The sequence below is a fragment of the Bombina bombina genome, chromosome 4 (assembly GCF_027579735.1).
Source record: "Bombina bombina isolate aBomBom1 chromosome 4, aBomBom1.pri, whole genome shotgun sequence".
In the NCBI taxonomy this organism is placed as follows: domain Eukaryota; kingdom Metazoa; phylum Chordata; class Amphibia; order Anura; family Bombinatoridae; genus Bombina; species Bombina bombina.
In genome coordinates this window covers 266,296,722-266,315,932 of record NC_069502.1, presented here as the reverse complement: position 1 = coordinate 266,315,932, position 19,211 = coordinate 266,296,722, and the positions used below count along the sequence as shown (strand labels likewise).

General features: G+C 40.5%; 1 protein-coding gene across 1 annotated transcript in view; it reads left to right on the top strand.

The window, feature by feature from the left end:
• ACSL3 (acyl-CoA synthetase long chain family member 3) overlaps nt 1-19,211 on the top strand; it is a 488,476-nt gene that overhangs the window by 353,508 nt on the left and 115,757 nt on the right. Inside the window, exon 6 of the mRNA XM_053709959.1 lies at nt 14,805-14,955. Coding sequence (XP_053565934.1) covers nt 14,805-14,955 — 151 coding nt within the window. The remainder of the gene's footprint in view (nt 1-14,804; nt 14,956-19,211) is intronic.

The following is a 19,211-nucleotide window of genomic DNA, read 5'->3' as shown; positions in this document are numbered from 1 at the left end:
TCCCTGAACATCCCTTGAAATGTATATATTTTTTTTTTAGAAGACATCCCAAAGTATTGATCTAGGCCCATTTTGGTATATTTCATGCCACCATTTCACCGCCAAATGCGATCAAATATAAAACATTGTTCACTTTTTCACAATTTTTTTTCACAAACTTTCGGCTTCTCACGGAAATTATTTACAAACAGCTTGTGCAATTATGGCATAAAGGTTTATGTTCAGAAATAGCAGACATATATGGCTTTGGCGTTGCTTTTTGGTAATTAGAAGGCCGCTAAATGTCACTGCGCACATATGTGTATTATGCCCAGCAGTGAAGGGGTTAATTAAGGAGCTTTTTGGGGTAATTTTAGCTTTAGTGTAGTAAACAACCCAAAGTATTGATCTAGGCCCATTTGGTATATTTCATGCCACCATTTCACCGCGAAATACATTAAATAAATAAAAAACTTTACAATTTTAGGTTTCTTACTGAAATCATTTACAAACAGCTTGTGCAATTATGGCACAAATGGTTGTAAATGCTTCTCTGGGATCCCCTTTGTTCAGAAATAGCAGACATATATGGCTTTGGCGTTGCTTTTTGGTAATTAGAAAGCTGCTAAATGCCGCTGCGCACCACACGTGTATTATGCCAGCAGTGCAGGGGTTAATTAGGGAGCTTGTAGGGAACTTGTAGGGTTAATTTTAGCTGTAGTGTAGTAGACAACCCAAAGTATTGATCTAGGCCCATTTTGGTATATTTCATGCCACCTTTTCACCGCCAAATGCGATCAATTAAAAAACAAATGTTTCCTTTTTCACAAACTTTAGGTTTCTTACTGAAATTATTTACAAACAGCTTGTGCAATTATGGCACAAATGGTTGTAAATGCTTATATGGGATCCCCTTTGTTCAGAAATAGCAGACTTATATGGCTTTGGCGTTGCTTTTTTTTTTTTTTGATAATTAGAAGGCAGCTAAATGCCGCTGCGCATCACACGTGTATTATGGCTAGCAGTAAAGGGGTTAATTAGGTAGCTTGTAGGGAGTTTGCAGGGTTAATTTTAGCTTTATTGTAGAGATCAGCCTCCCATCTGAAACATCAGACCCCCTGATCCCTCCCAAACAGCTCTCTTCCCTCCCCCACCCCACAATTTACATATGCTGCTGTGTAGAATCCCCCCTTAGCCCCCAATCTCACGGATCCCCCATCAAACAGTTCTCTAACCCTCCCCCTCTAGCCTAATGGGCGCCATCTTGGGTACTGTGTGCAGCTGTCTGCCAGTACCCAGTTTAGTAAAAAAAAATATGCTTTAATTTTTTGCCCTTTTCTGTAGTGTAGCTATATCCCCCCCACCCCACCCACCCCCTCCCAGAACCCTTTGATTGCTTTATAAATTAAAATTCTGGCCCTTTTCTCCCAATTTTTTTATTCAATTTTTCTGTAGTGCTTTACGGTTATTACATGATATCCTTATGCAGGATAGTATAGTATTACTATTTTTCCATTATGCAATATGTATTTTACTATTTAGAATATTTAGAATATGCTTACAGTTATTTGTCTTTTTGACTAATTTCAGAGTGTTTAACCTGATATTTGTATATACTTTTCTAGATTATATATTTTTTCTTGTAACGTTTTACAATTATTTTTTTGCTCCTGCTCATGTTTTATCTATGTATTTATCTGTGCTCATTTTGCTGCTGCAGCTTGTTGGGTCATTCACTTTAATTGCATTGTGTTTGAGGGTGTTTCTATCAATTTAATTTTTAACCAATTAAAATAAGTCTTTACCCCTTATATTTACCTGTAAGGTGGAGCACTTTAGGTTATGATTACGGCCCATGGCCGAAACATGTCAACCGTCTAGTGCTTTCACCCTCTTTCTGCACTTTGAATCTACATGGATTTTTTAACCTTGATGTTGCAATAAAGGAACTTTTTATCAGCAAGACCGCCTTCTCTCTCTCTTTTTCTGTGACTATTACCAGCCATTTGGTACTTGCTGTATTTTTCTTGCTGTGAGTATCTACACCTGCACTGGGTGAAGAAAGCCTCCAACCCTCCTCCCATGCTGACATACCTACACCTCCTTACAGCTCATTGCTGCACACTGATTTCAAGACAGAAACTAACACAGAAGGGCAGTTTGTGCTGAGCAATTTCTCAGCCCCGTAAGGCATACGGATACCTGGATACTCTGCTTCCTCTGACGGCTAACCAGAGCTGCATGATAGGAGGAGTGAAAAGTTGTTCCTGTCTTTGGTAACGCAAAGTCTTTGGATTTCTTAGGGGTGAGTAGGCTCTGATAAGACCCGGATACGAAATAAGTGTATGTGCAGGTTTGAAAAGGTATTCACTTTTTGTCCATTGTGTATACTGTGGGATATTTAATCTCTTTGTCCTCAGTATAAATCCTTTGCCTGATTCTGAAGAAGTAAACTTAAGATTTAAGCTTGAACACCTTTGTTTACTTTTAAAGAGGTACTGGCTACTTTGGACGACTCCGATTCTTCTATCGCTGTTGACCCAAAAAAAATCTAGTAAGCTTAACAAATACTATGATCCTTCCTCTGTGGAAATGTTTCCTTTTCCAGACCGTGTGTTGGAGATCATTGCAAAGGAATGGGATAAGCCAGGGATGCCTTTTTCCCCTTCTCCTGTTTTTAAAAAGATGTTTCCTGTTGCTGATTCCATTCAGGACTCATGGCGCACTGTGCCTAAAGTAGAAGGGGCTATTTCTACTCTGGCCAAGAGAACCACGATTTCTATTGAGGATAGCTGTTCTTTTAAGGATCCCATGGATAAAAAGCTGGAGGCTTATTGAAAGAAAATGTATAAACTAGTGATGCACCGAAATGGAAATTCTGGACCGAAACCGAATCCGAAAATCCGGGATGCACTTGGCCGAAAACCGATACCGAAAATGTATTTTTTTCAAATTAATTTCTCTTGTTAAGTGTATCCAGTCTACGGATCATCCATTACTTGTGGGATATTCTCCTTCCCAACAGGAAGTTGCAAGAGGATCACCCACAGCAGAGCTGCTATATAGCTCCTCCCCTAACTGTCATATCTAGTCATTCTCTTGCAAGCCTCAACCAAGATGGAGGTCGTAAGAGCAGTGTGGTGTTTTATACTTAGTTTATTCTTCAATCAAAAGTTTGTTATTTTTAAATGGTGCCGGAGTGTACTGTTTCTCAGGCAGTATTTAGAAGAAGAATCTGCCTGCGTTTTCTATGATCTTAGCAGAAGTAACTAAGATCCATGGCTGTTCTCACATATTCTGAGGAGTGAGGTAACTTCAGAGAGGGAATGGCGTGCAGGTCTTCTTGCAATAAGGTATGTGCAGTTAATTTTTTTCTAGGTATGGAATTTGCTAGAAAATGCTGCTAATACCGAACTAATGTAAGTAAAGCCTTAAATGCAGTGATAGCGACTGGTATCAGGCTTATTAATAGAGATACATACTCTTATAAAAATGTAATATAAAACGTTTGATGGCATGTTTAATCGTTTTTATATGTATTTGGGGATAAAACTTATTGGGGCCTAGTTTTTTTCCACATGGCTGGCTTGAATTTTGCCTAGTAACAGTTTCCTTAGGCTTTCCACTGTTGTAATATGAGTGGGAGGGGCCTTTTTTAGTGCTTTTCTGTGCAGCTAAAAATACTGACAGAGACATTCAGCTTCCCTCTGCATGATCCAGGACATCTCTGGAGGGCTCAAAAGGCTTCAAAGTCGTTTTTGAGGGAGGTAAAAAGCCACAGTAGAGCTGTGGCAGTTGTGACTGTTTGAAAAAAACAAACAAAAAAAAAAAGTTTTTGTCTTTTATTATTCAGTTTTGGGTATTAAGGGGTTAATCATCCATTTGGAAGTGGGTGCAATGCTCTGCTAACTTGTTACATACACTGTAAAAATTTTGTTAGTGTAACTGCCTTTTTTCACTGTTATTTCAAATTTTGACAAAATTTGTGTTTCTTAAAGGTGCAGTAACGTTTTTTATATTGCTTGTAAACTTGTTTAAAGTTTTTTCCAAGCTTGCTAGTCTCATTGCTAGTCTGTTTAAACATGTCTGACACAGAGGAAACTACTTGTTCATTATGTTTGAAAGCCATGGTGGAGCCCCATAGGAGAATGTGTACTAAATGTATTGATTTCACCTTAAACAGTAAAGATCAGTCTTTAACTATAAAAGAAATATCACCAGAAGATTCTGACGAGGGGGAAGTTATGCCGACTAACTCTCCCCACGTGTCAGACCCTTCGCCTCCCGCTCAGGGGATGCACGCTAATATGGCGCCAATTACATCAGGGACGCCCATAGCGATTACCTTGCAGGACATGGCTGCAATCATGAATAATACCCTGTCAGAGGTATTATCCAGGTTGCCTGAATTAAGAGGCAAGCACGATTGCTCTGGGGTTAGGAGAAATACAGAGCGCACAGATGCTGTAAGGGCCATGTCTGATACTGCGTCACAATATGCAGATCATGAGGACTTAGAGCTTCAGTCTGTGGGTGACATCTCTGATTCGGGGAAACCTGATTCAGAGATTTCTAATTTTAAATTTAAGCTTGAGAACCTCCGCGTGTGTTGCTTGGGGAGGTATTAGCTGCTCTGAATGACTGTAACACAGTTGCAGTACCAGAGAAATTGTGTAGGCTGGATAAATACTATGCGGTACCGGTGTGTACTGATGTTTTTCCTATACCTAAAAGGCTTACAGAAATTATTAGCAAGGAGTGGGATAGACTGTGGGTGCCTTTTTCCCCACCTCCTATATTTAGAAATAATGTTTCCAATAGACGCCACTACACGGGACTTATGGCAGGCGGTCCCTAAGGTGGAGGGAGCAGTTTCTACTTTAGCAAAGCGTACTGCTATCCCGGTTGAGGACAGTTGTGCTTTTTCAGATCCAATGGATAAAAAATTGGAGGGTTACCTTAAGAAAATGTTTATTCAACAAGGTTTTATTTTACAGCCCCTTGCATGCATTGCGCCTGTCACGGCCGCGGCGGCATTCTGGTTTGAGGCCCTGGAAGAGGCCATCCATACAGCTCCATTGACTGAAATTATTGACAAGCTTAGAACACTTAAGCTAGCTAACTCATTTGTTTCTGATGCCATTGTTCATTTGACTAAACTAACGGCTAAGAATTCCGGATTCGCCATCCAAGCGCGTAGGGCGCTATGGCTTAAATCCTGGTCAGCTGACGTGACTTTGAAGTCTAAATTACTCAACATTCCTTTCAAGGGGCAGACCTTATTCGGGCCTGGTTTGAAGGAAATTATTGCTGACATTACTGGAGGTAAGGGTCACACCCTTCCTCAGGACAGGGCCAAAGCAAAGGCCAAACAGTCTAATTTTCGTGCCTTTCGAAATTTCAAGGCAGGTGCAGCATCAACTTCCTCCGCTTCAAAACAAGAGGGAACTTTTGCTCAATCTAAGCAGGCCTGAAAACCTAACCAGTCCTGGAACAAAGGCAAGCAGGCCAGAAAGCCTGCTGCTTCCTCTAAGACAGCATGAAGGAACGGCCCCCTATCCGGCGACGGATCTAGTAGGGGGGCAGACTTTCTCTCTTCGCCCAGGCGTGGGCAAGAGATGTTCAGGATCCCTGGGCGTTGGAGATCATATCTCAGGGATATCTTCTGGACTTCAAAGCTTCCCCTCCACAAGGGAGATTTCATCTTTCAAGGCTATCTGCAAATCAGATAAAGAAAGAGGCATTCCTACGCTGTGTGCAAGACCTCCTAGTTATGGGAGTGATCCATCCAGTTCCGTGGACGGAACAAGGACAGGGTTTTTATTCAAATCTGTTTGTGGTTCCCAAAAAAGAGGGAACCTTCAGACCAATTTTGGATCTAAAGATCTTAAACAAATTCCTCAGAGTTCCATCTTTCAAAATGGAAACTATTCGGACAATCCTACCCATGATCCAAGAAGGTCAGTACATGACCACAGTGGACTTAAAGGATGCCTACCTTCACATACCGATTCACAAAGATCATCATCGTTTCCTAAGGTTTGCCTTTCTAGACCGGCATTACCAATTTGCAGCTCTTCCCTTCGGGTTGGCTACAGCCCGAGAATCTTTACAAAGGTTCTGGGCTCACTTCTGGCGGTTCTAAGACCGCGAGACATAGCTGTGGCTCCGTATCTAGACGACATCCTGATACAGGCGTCAAGCTTTCAAGTTGCCAAGTCTCATACAGAGATAGTTCTGGCATTTCTGAGGTCGCACGGGTGGAAAGTGAACAAGGAAAAGAGTTCTCTATCCCCACTCACAAGAGTCTCCTTCTTAGAGACTCTTATAGATTCTGAAGAAATGAAAATTTACCTGACTGAGTCCAGGTTATCAAAACTTCTAAATGCTTGCCGTGTTCTTCACTCCATTCCGCGCCCTTCGGTAGCTCAGTGTATGGAGGTAATCGGCTTAATGGTAGCGGCAATGGACATAGTTCCATTTGCGCGCCTTCATCTAAGACCGCTGCAATTATGCATGCTGAGTCAGTGGAATGGGGATTACACAGATTTGTCCCCTCTGCTAAATCTGTATCAAGAGACCAGAGATTCTCTTCTCTGGTGGTTGTCTCGGGTACACCTGTCCAAGGGTATGACCTTTCGCAGGCCAGATTGGACAATTGTAACAACAGATGCCAGCCTTCTAGGTTGGGGTGCAGTCTGGAATTACCTGAAGGCACAGGGATCGTGGACTCAGGAGGAGAAACTCCTTCCAATAAATATTCTGGAGTTAAGAGAGATATTCAATGCTCTTCTGGCTTGGCCTCAGTTAGCAGCACTGAGGTTCATCAGATTTCAGTCGGACAACATCACGACTGTGGCTTACATCAACCATCAAGGGGGAACCAGGAGTTCCCTAGCGATGTTAGAAGTCTCAAAAATAATTCGCTGGGCAGAGTACCACTCTTGCCACCTGTCAGCAATCCATATCCCAGGCGTGGAGAACTGGGAGGTGGATTTTCTAAGTCGTCAGACTTTCCATCCGGGGGAGTGGGAACTCCATCCGGAGGTGTTTGCTCAGTTGATTCATCGTTGGGGCAAATCAGAGTTGGATCTCATGGCGTCTCGCCAGAACGCCAAGCTTCCTTGTTACGGATCCAGGTCCAGGGACCCAGAAGCGACGCTGATAGATGCTCTAGAAGCGCCTTGGTTCTTCAACCTGGCTTATGTGTTTCCACCGTTTCCTCTGCTCCCTCGACTGATTGCCAAAATCAAACAGGAGAGAGCATTGATGACTCTGATAGCACCTGCGTGGCCACGCAGGTCTTGGTATGCAGACCTAGTGGACATGTCATCCTTTCCACCATGGACTCTGCCTCTAAGACAGGACCTTCTGATACAAGGTCCTTTCAATCATCCAAATCTAATTTCTCTGAGACTGACTGCATGGTGATTGAACACTTGATTCTATCAAAGAGTGGCTTCTCCGAGTCAGTCATTGATACTTTAATACAGGCACGAAAGCCTGTTACCAGGAAAATCTACCACAAGATATGGAGTAAATATCTTTATTGGTGTGAATCCAAGAATTACTCATGGAGTAAGGTTAGGATTCCTAGAATATTGTCTTTTCTCCAAGAGGGCTTGGACAAAGGATTATCAGCTAGTTCCTTAAAGGGACATATTTCTGCTCTGTCTATTCTTTTGCACAAGCGTCTGGCAGAGGTTCCAGACGTCCAGGCATTTTGCCAGGCTTTGGTTAGAATTAAGCCTGTGTTTAAACCTGTTGCTCCCCCGTGGAGCTTAAACTTGGTTCTTAAGGTTCTTCAAGGAGTTCCGTTTGAACCCCTTCATTCCATTGATATTAAACTTTTATCTTGGGAAGTTCTGTTTTTGATGGCTATTTCCTCGGCTCGGAGAGTCTCTGAGCTATCTGCCTTACAATGTGATTCTCCTTATCTGATTTTTCATGCAGATAAGGTAGTTCTGTGTACCAAACCTGGGTTTTTACCTAAGGTGGTTTCTAACAAGAATATAAATCAATAGATTGTTGTTCCATCGTTGTGCCCTAATCCTTCTTCAAAGAAGGAACGTCTTTTACATAATCTGGACGTAGTCCGTGCCTTGAAGTTTTACTTACAAGCTACTAAGGATTTTCGTCAAACATCTTCCCTGTTTGTCGTTTACTCTGGACAGAGGAGAGGTCAAAAAGCTTCGGCAACCTCTCTTTCCTTTTGGCTTCGGAGCGTAATACGCCTAGCCTATGAGACTGCTGGACAGCAGCCCCCTGAAAGGATTACAGCTTATTCTACTAAAGCTGTGGCTTCCACCTGGGCCTTCAAAAATGAGGCCTCTGTTGAACAGATTTGCAAGGCTGCGACTTGGTCTTCGCTTCACACTTTTTCAAAAAATGCTTACCTGATAAATTTATTTCTCTTGTGGTGTATCCAGTCCACGGCCCGCCCTGTCCTTTTAAGGCAGGTCTAAATTTTAATTAAACTACAGTCACCACTGCAACCTATGGTTTCTCCTTTCTCTGTTTGTTTTTGGTCGAATGACTGGATATGACAGTTAGGGGAGGAGCTATATAGCAGCTCTGCTGTGGGTGATCCTCTTGCAACTTCCTGTTGGGAAGGAGAATATCCCACAAGTAATGGATGATCCGTGGACTGGATACACCACAAAAGAAATAAATTTATCAGGTAAGCATAAATTATGTTTTTTTTTTTAGAGCCTATAAAAAAAGCCCACATTTTTATTGAAAGTAACACACTAAAATTGGACAAAAATATCTTAAAACAATAACATGCTACACAATAATTTTACCAAGAAAAAAAAAAAACAGGCAAAAAATGCCATGTTCGGCCATAATGTTTCTGCGACCAAAATTTTGGTTCATCCCTACTTAAAACAATTATAAATATCAATATAATGTAGTATTCTTCATTTAGTTCTATGTAACAGAATCATATTTAACAGTTTTTTTTTTACCAATTATCCAAATAAAGTATAGTCCTAGAAAACTCGTTATATGCAGAACAGTAAGTCAAATAATAACCTTAAACAGCAGCTCTAGGCTACACAATAATTTTACCGAAAATAACAGGCAAACAAAAACGGAAATAGCCAAAAATGCCATTTTCGTCCGAAACTTTCTGCGGCCGAAATTTTGGTGCATCCCTAGTATAAACAGGGTATACAATGGCAACCTGCAGTTTGTATTGTCACAGGAACAAGTGCAGCATCTTATTGGTGTGATGCTTTGTCGGAATTGATTTTAGAGGAGACTCTATTAGAGGAGATCCAAGATAGGATTAAGGCTCTTAAACTGGCCAATTCCTTTATCTCTGATGCCAACATGCAAGTCATTAGACTAGTAGCCAAGATGTCTGGCTTCACTGTCCTAGCCTGCAGGGCTCTGTGGCTTAAATCTTGGTCAGCAGATGTTACCTCCAAGTCTAAGCTCCTGTCTCTACCTTATAAGGGTAAAGACCCTTTTTGTTCCTGGTTTGGCGGAAATAATTTCTGAAATTACGGGTGGAAAGGGGTCTTTTCTACCACAAGACAAAAAGAATAGAACTAAGGGACGTCAAAGTTCTAATTTTCACTCCTTTCATAATTTCAAAGGTCAAAAGTCTTCCTCTTCCTCCTTCAAGCCGGGGCAGTCCAAGTCCTCTTGGAGACCCAATCAGACTTGGAATAAGGGGAAGCAATTAAAGAAGTCTTCATCTGAGACTAAGTCAGCATGAATCCGGTCCGGGATTGGGGGGCGGCTTTTCCTTGTTCTGACAAGCTTGGAATATGCAATGTCCCAAATTCTTGGGCTGTGGACATAGTATCTCAGGGTTAAAAAATTCAACACTAGTCCTCCCAGGGGCAGATTCCTCCTCCTCAAGATTATCTGCGGATCAGGTAAAAGGCATTCTTAAGCTGCGTTCAGGACTTTTCCTCCCTGGGAGTGATTGACAGGGTTTTGGATTCTATTCAAATCTGTTTGTGGTTCCCAAAAAAGAGGGAACATTTCAATTCATTTTAGACCTAAAGTGTCCATTCTTTCTTTGGTCCAAGAGGGTCAGTTCATGACCATAGACCTGAAAGACGCGTATCTTCATGTTCCCATCCACAGGGCTCATCAGTTTTTGAGATTTGCTTTCCTAGACAAGCACTTTTAATTTGTTGCTCTCCATTTTGGCCTTGCCACAGCTCCCAGAATTTTCACAAATGTTCTGGGGGCTCTCTTGGCTGTTGTCAGGTCTCAGGGAATTGTGGTGGTGCCTTACCTGTACGACATATTGGTTCAGGTGCCATCTTTTCAACTATCAAACTCTCTCATACAGAGATCTTGTTGTCTTGTCTAAGTTCCCACGGATGGAAACTGAATCTGGAGAAAGGTTCCCTTGTACCAGCTACAAGGGTGTGTTTCTTAGGGACCATCACAGAGTCCCTATCTATGAAGATTTTTCTGACAGAGGTCAGAAAATCCATACTTCTCTCTTCTTGCCTCTCTCTACACTCTACTGTTCAGCCATCAGTAGCTAATGCATGGAGGTAAATGGTTGCTTCCATGGACATCATTCCCTTTGCTCGATTCCATTTAAGAGCTCTGCAATTATGCGGAGACCATTCGGATCTGTCTCAGAGGATAGATCTAGACCAGTTGACGAGAGACTCTCTCTCGTGGTGGATTTCTCAGGATCATCTGTCTCGGGGCACATGCTTCCAGAGACCTTCATGGGTGATTTTGACCACGAACGCCAGCCTGCTAGGGTGGGGAGCAGTCTGGGACTCATTAAAGGCTCAGGGCCTATGGACTCGGGAGGAGTCTTTTCTCCCTATAAACATCTTGGAGTTGAGAGCGATCTTCAATACCCTGATGGTTTGGCCTCAGTTGTCCTTAGCCTGGTTTATCAGATTCCATTTGGACAACATCACCTCAGTGGCTTACATCAACCACCAGGTAGGAACTCTGAGTTCTTTGGCCATGAGGGAGGTGGCTTGGATTATTCATTGGGTGGAAGCTCAAGATTGTCTTCTATCTGCCATCCACATTCCAGGAGTGGACAACTGGGAGGCGGATTTTCTGAGCAGACAGACTTTTGATCCAGGGGAGTGGGCTCTCCATTTCGGAGTGTTCTCCAGGGTAACCCTCAAGTGGGGGGTGCTGGAGTTGGATCTGATGGTGTCTCGTCAGAAAGCCAAGGTATGGTTCAAGGTCAAGAGATCCTCAGGCCGCCCTGATAGATGCTCTGGCGGTACCTTGGGATTTCGGTGAAGCATATGTTTCCTCCTTTTGTACTCCTTTCACGAGTCATTGCTCGTATCAAACAGGAGAGAGCGTCTGTTATTCTAATAGCTCCTGCATGGCCTCGCAGTATCTGATTTGCAGACCTAGTGATGATGTCATCTCTTCCTCCTTGGAGGTTACCTCTGAGGAAGGACCTTCTAACTCGGGGTCCTTTTCTCCATCCAAATCTCGTTTCTCTAAAGCTGACTGCATGGAGCTTTAACGCTTAGTTCTGGCTAAGCGTGGTTTTTCTTAATCCGTTATTGATACCATGCTTCAGGCTCGCAAGCCTGTTACTCGTAAAATTTACCATAAGGTATGGCGCAAATACCTATATTGGTGTGAATCAAAGGGCTTCTCTTGGAGTAGGGTCAGGATTCCTAGAATTGTCTTTTCTCCAGGAAGGTCTGGAGAAAGGTTTGTCAGTCAGTTCTCTGAAAGGTCAGATTTCTGCATTATCTATTCTTTTACATAAGCGTCTGGCGGATGTGCCAGATGTTCAATCCTTTTGTCAGAATCAGGCCTGTGTTTAAACCTGTTACTCCTCCTTGGAGTTTTGCAGCAGGCTCCGTTTGAGCCAATGCTTTCTGTAAATATTAAGCCTCCTGAGAGAATTATGACTCATTCCACTAGGGCTGTCTCCTCTTCTTGGGCTTTCAAAAATGAAGCTTCTGTGGAACAGATTTGCAAGGTGGCAACATTGTCCTCTCTGCATACTTTTTCCAAATTTGATACTTTTGCCTCGGCTGAGGCTTCTTTTGAGAGAGAGGTTCTTCAAGCGGTGGTGCCTTCTTTTTAGGTCCTCCAGCCTTTTTCTCCCTCCCTGTTCATTCAGTGTCCTCTAGCTTGGGTGTTGGTTCCCACTAGTATTTGGAATGAGATTGTGGACTCTCCATGTCTTAGGAAAGAAAATGAAATTTATGCTTACCTGATAGATTTCATTCTTTCCGGACATTGAGAGTCCATGAACCCACACTTTAGATTAGACAGTATTTTTTCCTAAACCTCAGGCACTTCTACACCTTTGTGTTATGTTATTTTTCCATTTCCCTTTGGCTGAATGACTGGGGGTTATGCTGGCCAGTACAGAATATCCCACTAGTAATTTGAATGACGTCGTGGACTCTCCATGAAAGAAAGAAATTTATCAGGTAAGCATAAATTTTATTTTTCATTGCGTTATAGACTTAGACCACATGGGAGTGATTGTTCCTCTTCCAATATTAGAACAACATCAAGGTTTCTATTCAATTATTTTCGTTGTACCAAAGAACAAACTTTCACACCCATATTGGATTTGAAGACTCAACTAATTCTTGAGAATGGAGACAATTTGGACCATTTTGCCAATTTAGGGCCAATTTATGACTGCCATTGATCTCAAGGATCTCCACATCCCCATCCACAGGGATCATTTTTAGTTCCTCAGATTTCCTTTTCAGCACGAGAATTCCCAATTTGTAGCTCTTCCATTTGGTGTGGCTACAGCCCCCAGGATCTCTTTACAAAGGGTTCTGGGAGCCTTGTTGTCTGTTTATAAGACTTCAAGTATTTCAATTGATCCATATCGGGATACTATTTTAGTCCAGACTCCTTCCTTACCTCTGGCAACATTACAAACTTCTCTCTCCTTCGTTTTTTTGTAGTCATGGATGGAAGATCAACCTTTCTGCGCTTTGTGAGGCTGCTTATCTTATTTTTCACCAAGATAAAGCAGTCCTTAGGACTCACTATGGTTTATTGCCTAAGGTAGTTGCTTCTAACAACATTAACCAGGAGATTCCTTTGTTCTATAAGGAAGGAACAACAAATATGTTCCTTAGAATTCTAAGGAACATATTTTTACATACTTTGGATGTGGTCAAGGCTTTGATGCTTTATCTTTAGGCTACTAAGGAATTTAGACAAACTTCATGTTTATTTGTTCATTACTCTGGTCAGCATAAAAGGAACAAGACTACTGCAGTTACTTTGGCCTCTTGGTTGAAATGATTAAAGGGACAGTCTAGACCCAATACATCATTTTGGTTACTTATTGTTACATACCAGAGAAGCATCTTGCAACTGGTGCCACATTTATAAACTTGTAAGAAGTACATGAGACATTTAAATATTTATTTGAGCCGAAAATAACCATCTAGCTTTGCCCACCTATTGCGTGTATATTTTTTGGTATGTTCAGTTTCTCCAATCACGATCGATTTGTGAATAACTTTTCCTACTTGCACACACTGATTTGTGCATGTGCAATTTGAAATAGCTAATTGAAAAATATTAAAGGTGCACTGCTAAACTGTCATAGAAAGCGGCCATTTTCAACTGCTAAAAACGATGATTGCTTAAAAGTTTCATGTACTTCTTACAAGCTTAAAAAATTTGGAACCTGTTGCAAGATGATTGTCTGGTATGTAACAATAAATAATGAACAGTAAGTATTGGGTCTAGACTGTCCACCAAGTGTTACTGCTCATTCTATTAGTTATGGCTTGTGGTCTTGCACCACCATGAAAGAAAGGAATTTATCATGTAAGAATACATTTTGTTTGCATGTTTACTTTTGTTATCAAATTTGCTCCATTCTCTTGATAACCTTTAAGGAGCAAACTCATTAGCAGCAATGCACTGCTGAGAGCTAGCTGAACACATCAGGTGAGTCAGTGACAAGAGGCATAGATGTACAGCCACCAGCTAGGTCCCGGAACAGTGATGCTATATTGTGCTCAAGGCATGTGCCTATTTTAGTACACAACTTGAAAATCCTATTCGGTACAAAAAAAAAATATTAGCTCCTGTACAGACTGAGTGAACGCTGTTTAGAATGTTAACGAGTTCCCTACACTGTATAAAAATTTTTTTTTTTAAAAGCCCTAAACTTTGTAGTGGCAGACTGTCAGCCAGTACCTAAGATGATGGTGAGAATTGTGTGTGGGAGAGTAAAGAGCGCTGTTTGGGAGGGATCTGGGAGCTGTCAGGTGGGAGGGTAATCCCTTAATTACTGTATTATTACTCTTACCAACTAACTAGTTAACCCCTTCACTGCCAGGAATTTCAGAAGTGTGGTGAGCAGCTGCAGTTAGCGTCCTAATTTAAAAAAAGCAATTGTAAAGCCATGCATATCTGCTATTTCTGAACAAAACGGATTCCAGAGAAGCGATTACAACCATTTGTGTTATGACTACACAAGCAGTATGTAAATAATTTCAGTGAGAAACCCAAAGTTTGTAAAAAAGTTATCAATTTTTTTTAATTTTTTTTTTTAAATATGATTGCATTTGACAGCAAAACCGTGGCATGAGCTATACCAAAATGGGCCTGGATCAATACCTTGGGTTGTCTACTAATACAAATAAGTATATAGCTTTGATAGGTAAAGAAAAAAAAAGAAGGTATTCCTGGTAGCAAAGGGATTAATAGTATTCTATTTATCGAGCATGACAAATTGAGTTAGGTACTAACGTTTGGGGATTTAGCAGTTGATCCATCTCATTGATCATCTCAATTTGTTCCTTTGCAATATTTTACATTTGACAATTATCAGTTTTAAATTTTCTTTGTTTCTACAGTGAACAAGCAGCATTGCTCCCCAGTGGCACAAGACATTGCTGTTGTTATGTATACAAGTGGCTCTACAGGCATCCCCAAAGGAGTGATGATATCTCACAGTAACTTGATAGCTGGTATCACAGGCATGGCTCAAAGGATAAGCAATATAGGGTAAGTTTTAATTTTACCTTTACTAAAATCTTGTAATAACTTTATAGTCATTAATTAAATAGGAGACACTATACTTAAGTACCTCCTCTTTTCTTTGGGGCTTTTAATTTTCTCTTTGTGATCCTAAAGGGACTTACTTTTTCAGTCAACTTATATAGTAGTTTAGATTATTGTGTGAAACTCGGCAAGTAACTTTTTGAACGAACTGAAGGCATTGCTGCCTCTGAAGCTTTCCAGGTCCCCAAGAGCATGCTGCAATGCTGTCGATTCCTGTGCCGGAACCAAGTCCATTGCTGAAGTAGTGCACTGGAGCACACACACATGAGGACAGAAGGAATTTTATATTACGTTTTCTGTTCTCTTCAATGTTTAAGTGATGGTAAATCCAAGCGTTTAAAAAAAAATTTGCTCGGATTTACCCGAACTAAAAATGTTGCGTTTTATTGATCATTTATTTAAAAAAAGTGTGCTGCAGTAGCTCGCTAAAGTCAGAGCCTCCGGCCGCCTACAGCACAGCGGTCTTCTATCAATGAGGTAACATTTCCACATCCACGCACGGGTATTGGTTTAGAGGTTGCACCGTCACCTCATTGAAGAAGAGCGATGTGCCGTGGATGGCCAGAGGCTTACTTTAGCGTGCTGCTGCGGCACAGACAGGGTGAGTTTAGCATTCTTTTTTCTTCATAAATGGAAAGAGTCCACAGCTGCATTCATTACTTTTGGGAAAAAAGAACCTGGCCACCAGGAGGAGACAAAGACACCCCAGACAAAGGCTTAAATACTCCTCCCACTTCCCTCATCTCCCAGTCATTCTTTGACTTTCGTCCCAGAAGGTTTGCAGAGAAGTGTCAGAATTTCATTTGTCTCTTATGGAGGGTAGTACTCTTCAACATGGGATGGGAGTTTTAATCCTGTCAGTTTCTCAGTGAGGGCTTGGATGAAAGTTTGAGTCTTTCTGCGAAACCATCCCGACTCATGTTACCACTCCTCAAGCAATCAGCGTGGTCTACCTTCGCTTCGCTGCCTGCTTTATTCTCTCAAGTCCATGGCGGAGGTGAGGATACTATCCGTCACAGTTGAAGGACCGTGTTCCTGTTCCACGGCGTAGATTCCGATAAGATTGTTTAATTTTACTTCTTCATGAATGTACTGTAACTCATTTGTTCCTGTGAACTCACATGAAAACTACAGGGTCTCAGTGAGACTCCTTTAAGTGTTTTGGAATCAAGGGTTAATATCTCCTGAGGGGGACTTTTGAACGGGGGGGGGTTTAATCATGTTTGTTATGTGATTCAATCTGCTTATGTGTAGTGTTTACTGGGCTTGTGGCTTAGAACATAATGGCCTCTTGAAGGGACGCAACCTTACCGTTGGGCGTGCTTTTTGTTGGACTGTACGGTTCACCTTGTGACTGAGCTTGTTACGTTCTGGTCTTCCAGTTATGGAGGATACTGATGTATATATAGGAGCGCCAAAGGCTAAGGTATACAACAGGTTAATACTTGGACAACACCACTAGAATATATGGGTGTGTGATGATATCAAGATGTAATCAATTAGTTAACAAAGGTTCAGATTAATGGTAATTTAATTCACTTATACAAAGCATTAAAAACATTAAACAGTTTAAAAAACAGTAAAAAACAAAAAGGTCAGACCTATCAAGATGGGATAGGGATCCAAAATCAAAATTGGATAAGATCTGGTCTATTTAAGGGGATCAATAAGAGGTTCAGATAATTATTCCATTATCTCAAAGATGTTCACAACAACAATGTAAATCATACAATCGTGGTCTAAAGCAAAGTTTATATCAAAGTGTGTACAGATAATATCCCAATAATTGGTAGAAGACGTGAAAATAAAAGTTACAAATAATAATAAATCAGTGAATAAAAAATTTTGTGATTAAAAAATTCTTTTTAACTACAAAATAGTGAATGAAAAATGTGAATAAAAAATGCAAATTTGGGCCAAGGTTGTGCTTAACCCAATAATAGATCAAATACCGGTATGATCATAAAAAGAAAATAAATTGTGTTCTAATTTGAGAACACTGCAAAAACTGTGTGTCACAATCCTAGTGATACAGTGAAACAATTAGTGGCAAAATTGTCTCTAGGAGATATATAGACTGACCAAATCTTAGACTGATAGACTGATCTTCTTTTTTTATTATTGTTTGACAAGATCGATTTTATAGATATCTTTGTTTAGTTTTTATGAACAAAATGTATTTCTGAGCAAAATGTATTTCTGTTTATAGGGAATCATACCATAATATTTTGGTCAGTCTATATATCTCCTAGAGACAATTTTGCCACTAATTGTTTCACTGTATCACTAGGATTGTGACACACCGTTTTTGCAGTGTTCTCAAATTAGAACACAATTTATTTTCTTTTTATGATCATACCGGTATTTGATCTATTATTGGGTTAAGCACAACCTTGGCCCAAATTTGCATTTTTTATTCACATTTTTCATTCACTATTTTGGAGTTACAAAGAATTTTTTAATCACAAAATTTATTATTCACTGATTTATTATTATTTGTAACTTTTATTTTCATGTCTTTTACCCATTATTGGGATATTATCTGTACACACTTTGATATACACTTTGCTTTAGACCATGATTGTATGATTTACATTGTTGTTGTGAACATCTTTGAGATAATGGAATAATTATCTGAACCTCTTATTGATCCCCTTAAATAGATCAGATCTTGTTTTTAATGTTTGTAATGCTTTGTATAAGTGAATTAAATTACCATTAATCTGAACCTTTGTTAACTAATTGATTACATCTTGATATCATCACACACCCATATATTCTAGTGGTGTTGTCCAAGTATTAACCTGTGGTATACCTTAGCCTTTGGCGCTCCTATATATATCTTTGTATTGTATTTCTCTCTAGGACCTAATTAGGGGGTCTATTTATAGTGTAGCAGGTACACTCTTCCAGGCGCTAGTTACTAATTTCTACATTTTAATTACCCGAAATGGGGTTTCTATACATTTTAGATACAATCCTGCCCTTTCTTGTACCTGTCACGGTCAGATCCAAATAATTGCTTTGGGTAAAGCTGTACTCAAAGGTGAATTTCATACCTACTTGGTTCAAATTAAGCCAGTTTACAAACATTTGTATTTGGTCCTCAGGACCACTCCACACAAATAGCAGATCGTCTATATACCTTTTTAATAACTGTATACTTGATTTGTAAGGGTTACTATCTCCAAAGATGTGGGCAAATTCCCACCAACCTAAAAACAGGTTAGCGTAGGAAGGGGCAAATTTAGCCTCCATTGCTGTCCCACATCTCTGGAGATGGTAAGTTTCTTGGAACTGGAAAAAATGATGTGTAAGTTAAGATTGTTACTTTAATGATATAGGAATGGAACCCCTCAGCATAATCCGTAAAATTATTCAGGAAGAAGCATATAGCTTCAATTCCTTTGTCATGGGGAATAGAAGAGTATAAAGAGACGGAATCAATTGTGAGCTATATATATCCCTCTTTCCATTTTACATTTTTCACAATATTCAAAATATGTTTGGTATCTTTTATATAAGATGGTAAAGACTTAATAGGTTGCAAAATTGAATCCAACCATTGAGAAAGATTAGCCCACAGAGAGTCTACTCCACTGACTATAGGTCGACCTTGCACATTTGAGGTAGATTTATGAACTTTTTGGAGTTGGTGGAACAGGGGTATCTTGGGATGATCAACATAGAGATATTCCATAGTGGCTCTATCAATATACCCTTGCTCCAACCCCTCATCCAAAATATGGCTAAGTTCTTCTTTAAACAGTGTGGTATGGTTCCCTTTTAGAACCATATAGTCATTAGTATTAAATAACTGCCTTATTGCTTCACCAATGCATTGGGATTTATTAATTACCACAATTGGGCCACCCTTGTCCACGGGTCTTATCGCTAGGTCTGGATTGTCCTGTAAAGATTTTAAAGCTATTCTCTATTGCGCTGTAAGGTTGTGACTAGTCTTTTTTATATTATCTCTCAAAGCTACTAAGTCAGTCTCTATTCTATTAAAGAATGTTTCAATCACATTGCCTCTGCTTTGAATAGGGTGGAACCGGGATTTCTCTTTGAGAGATATACCCCTATTGGTATTGCCGGCAGTGACCTCTGCTGCTATTTGCAGTTCTTGTAAAGAAATCAGATCACAGGTCTCACTAAAATTATGAGTGTCTGGCATTACAATTGGGGTTGCTCTCGTA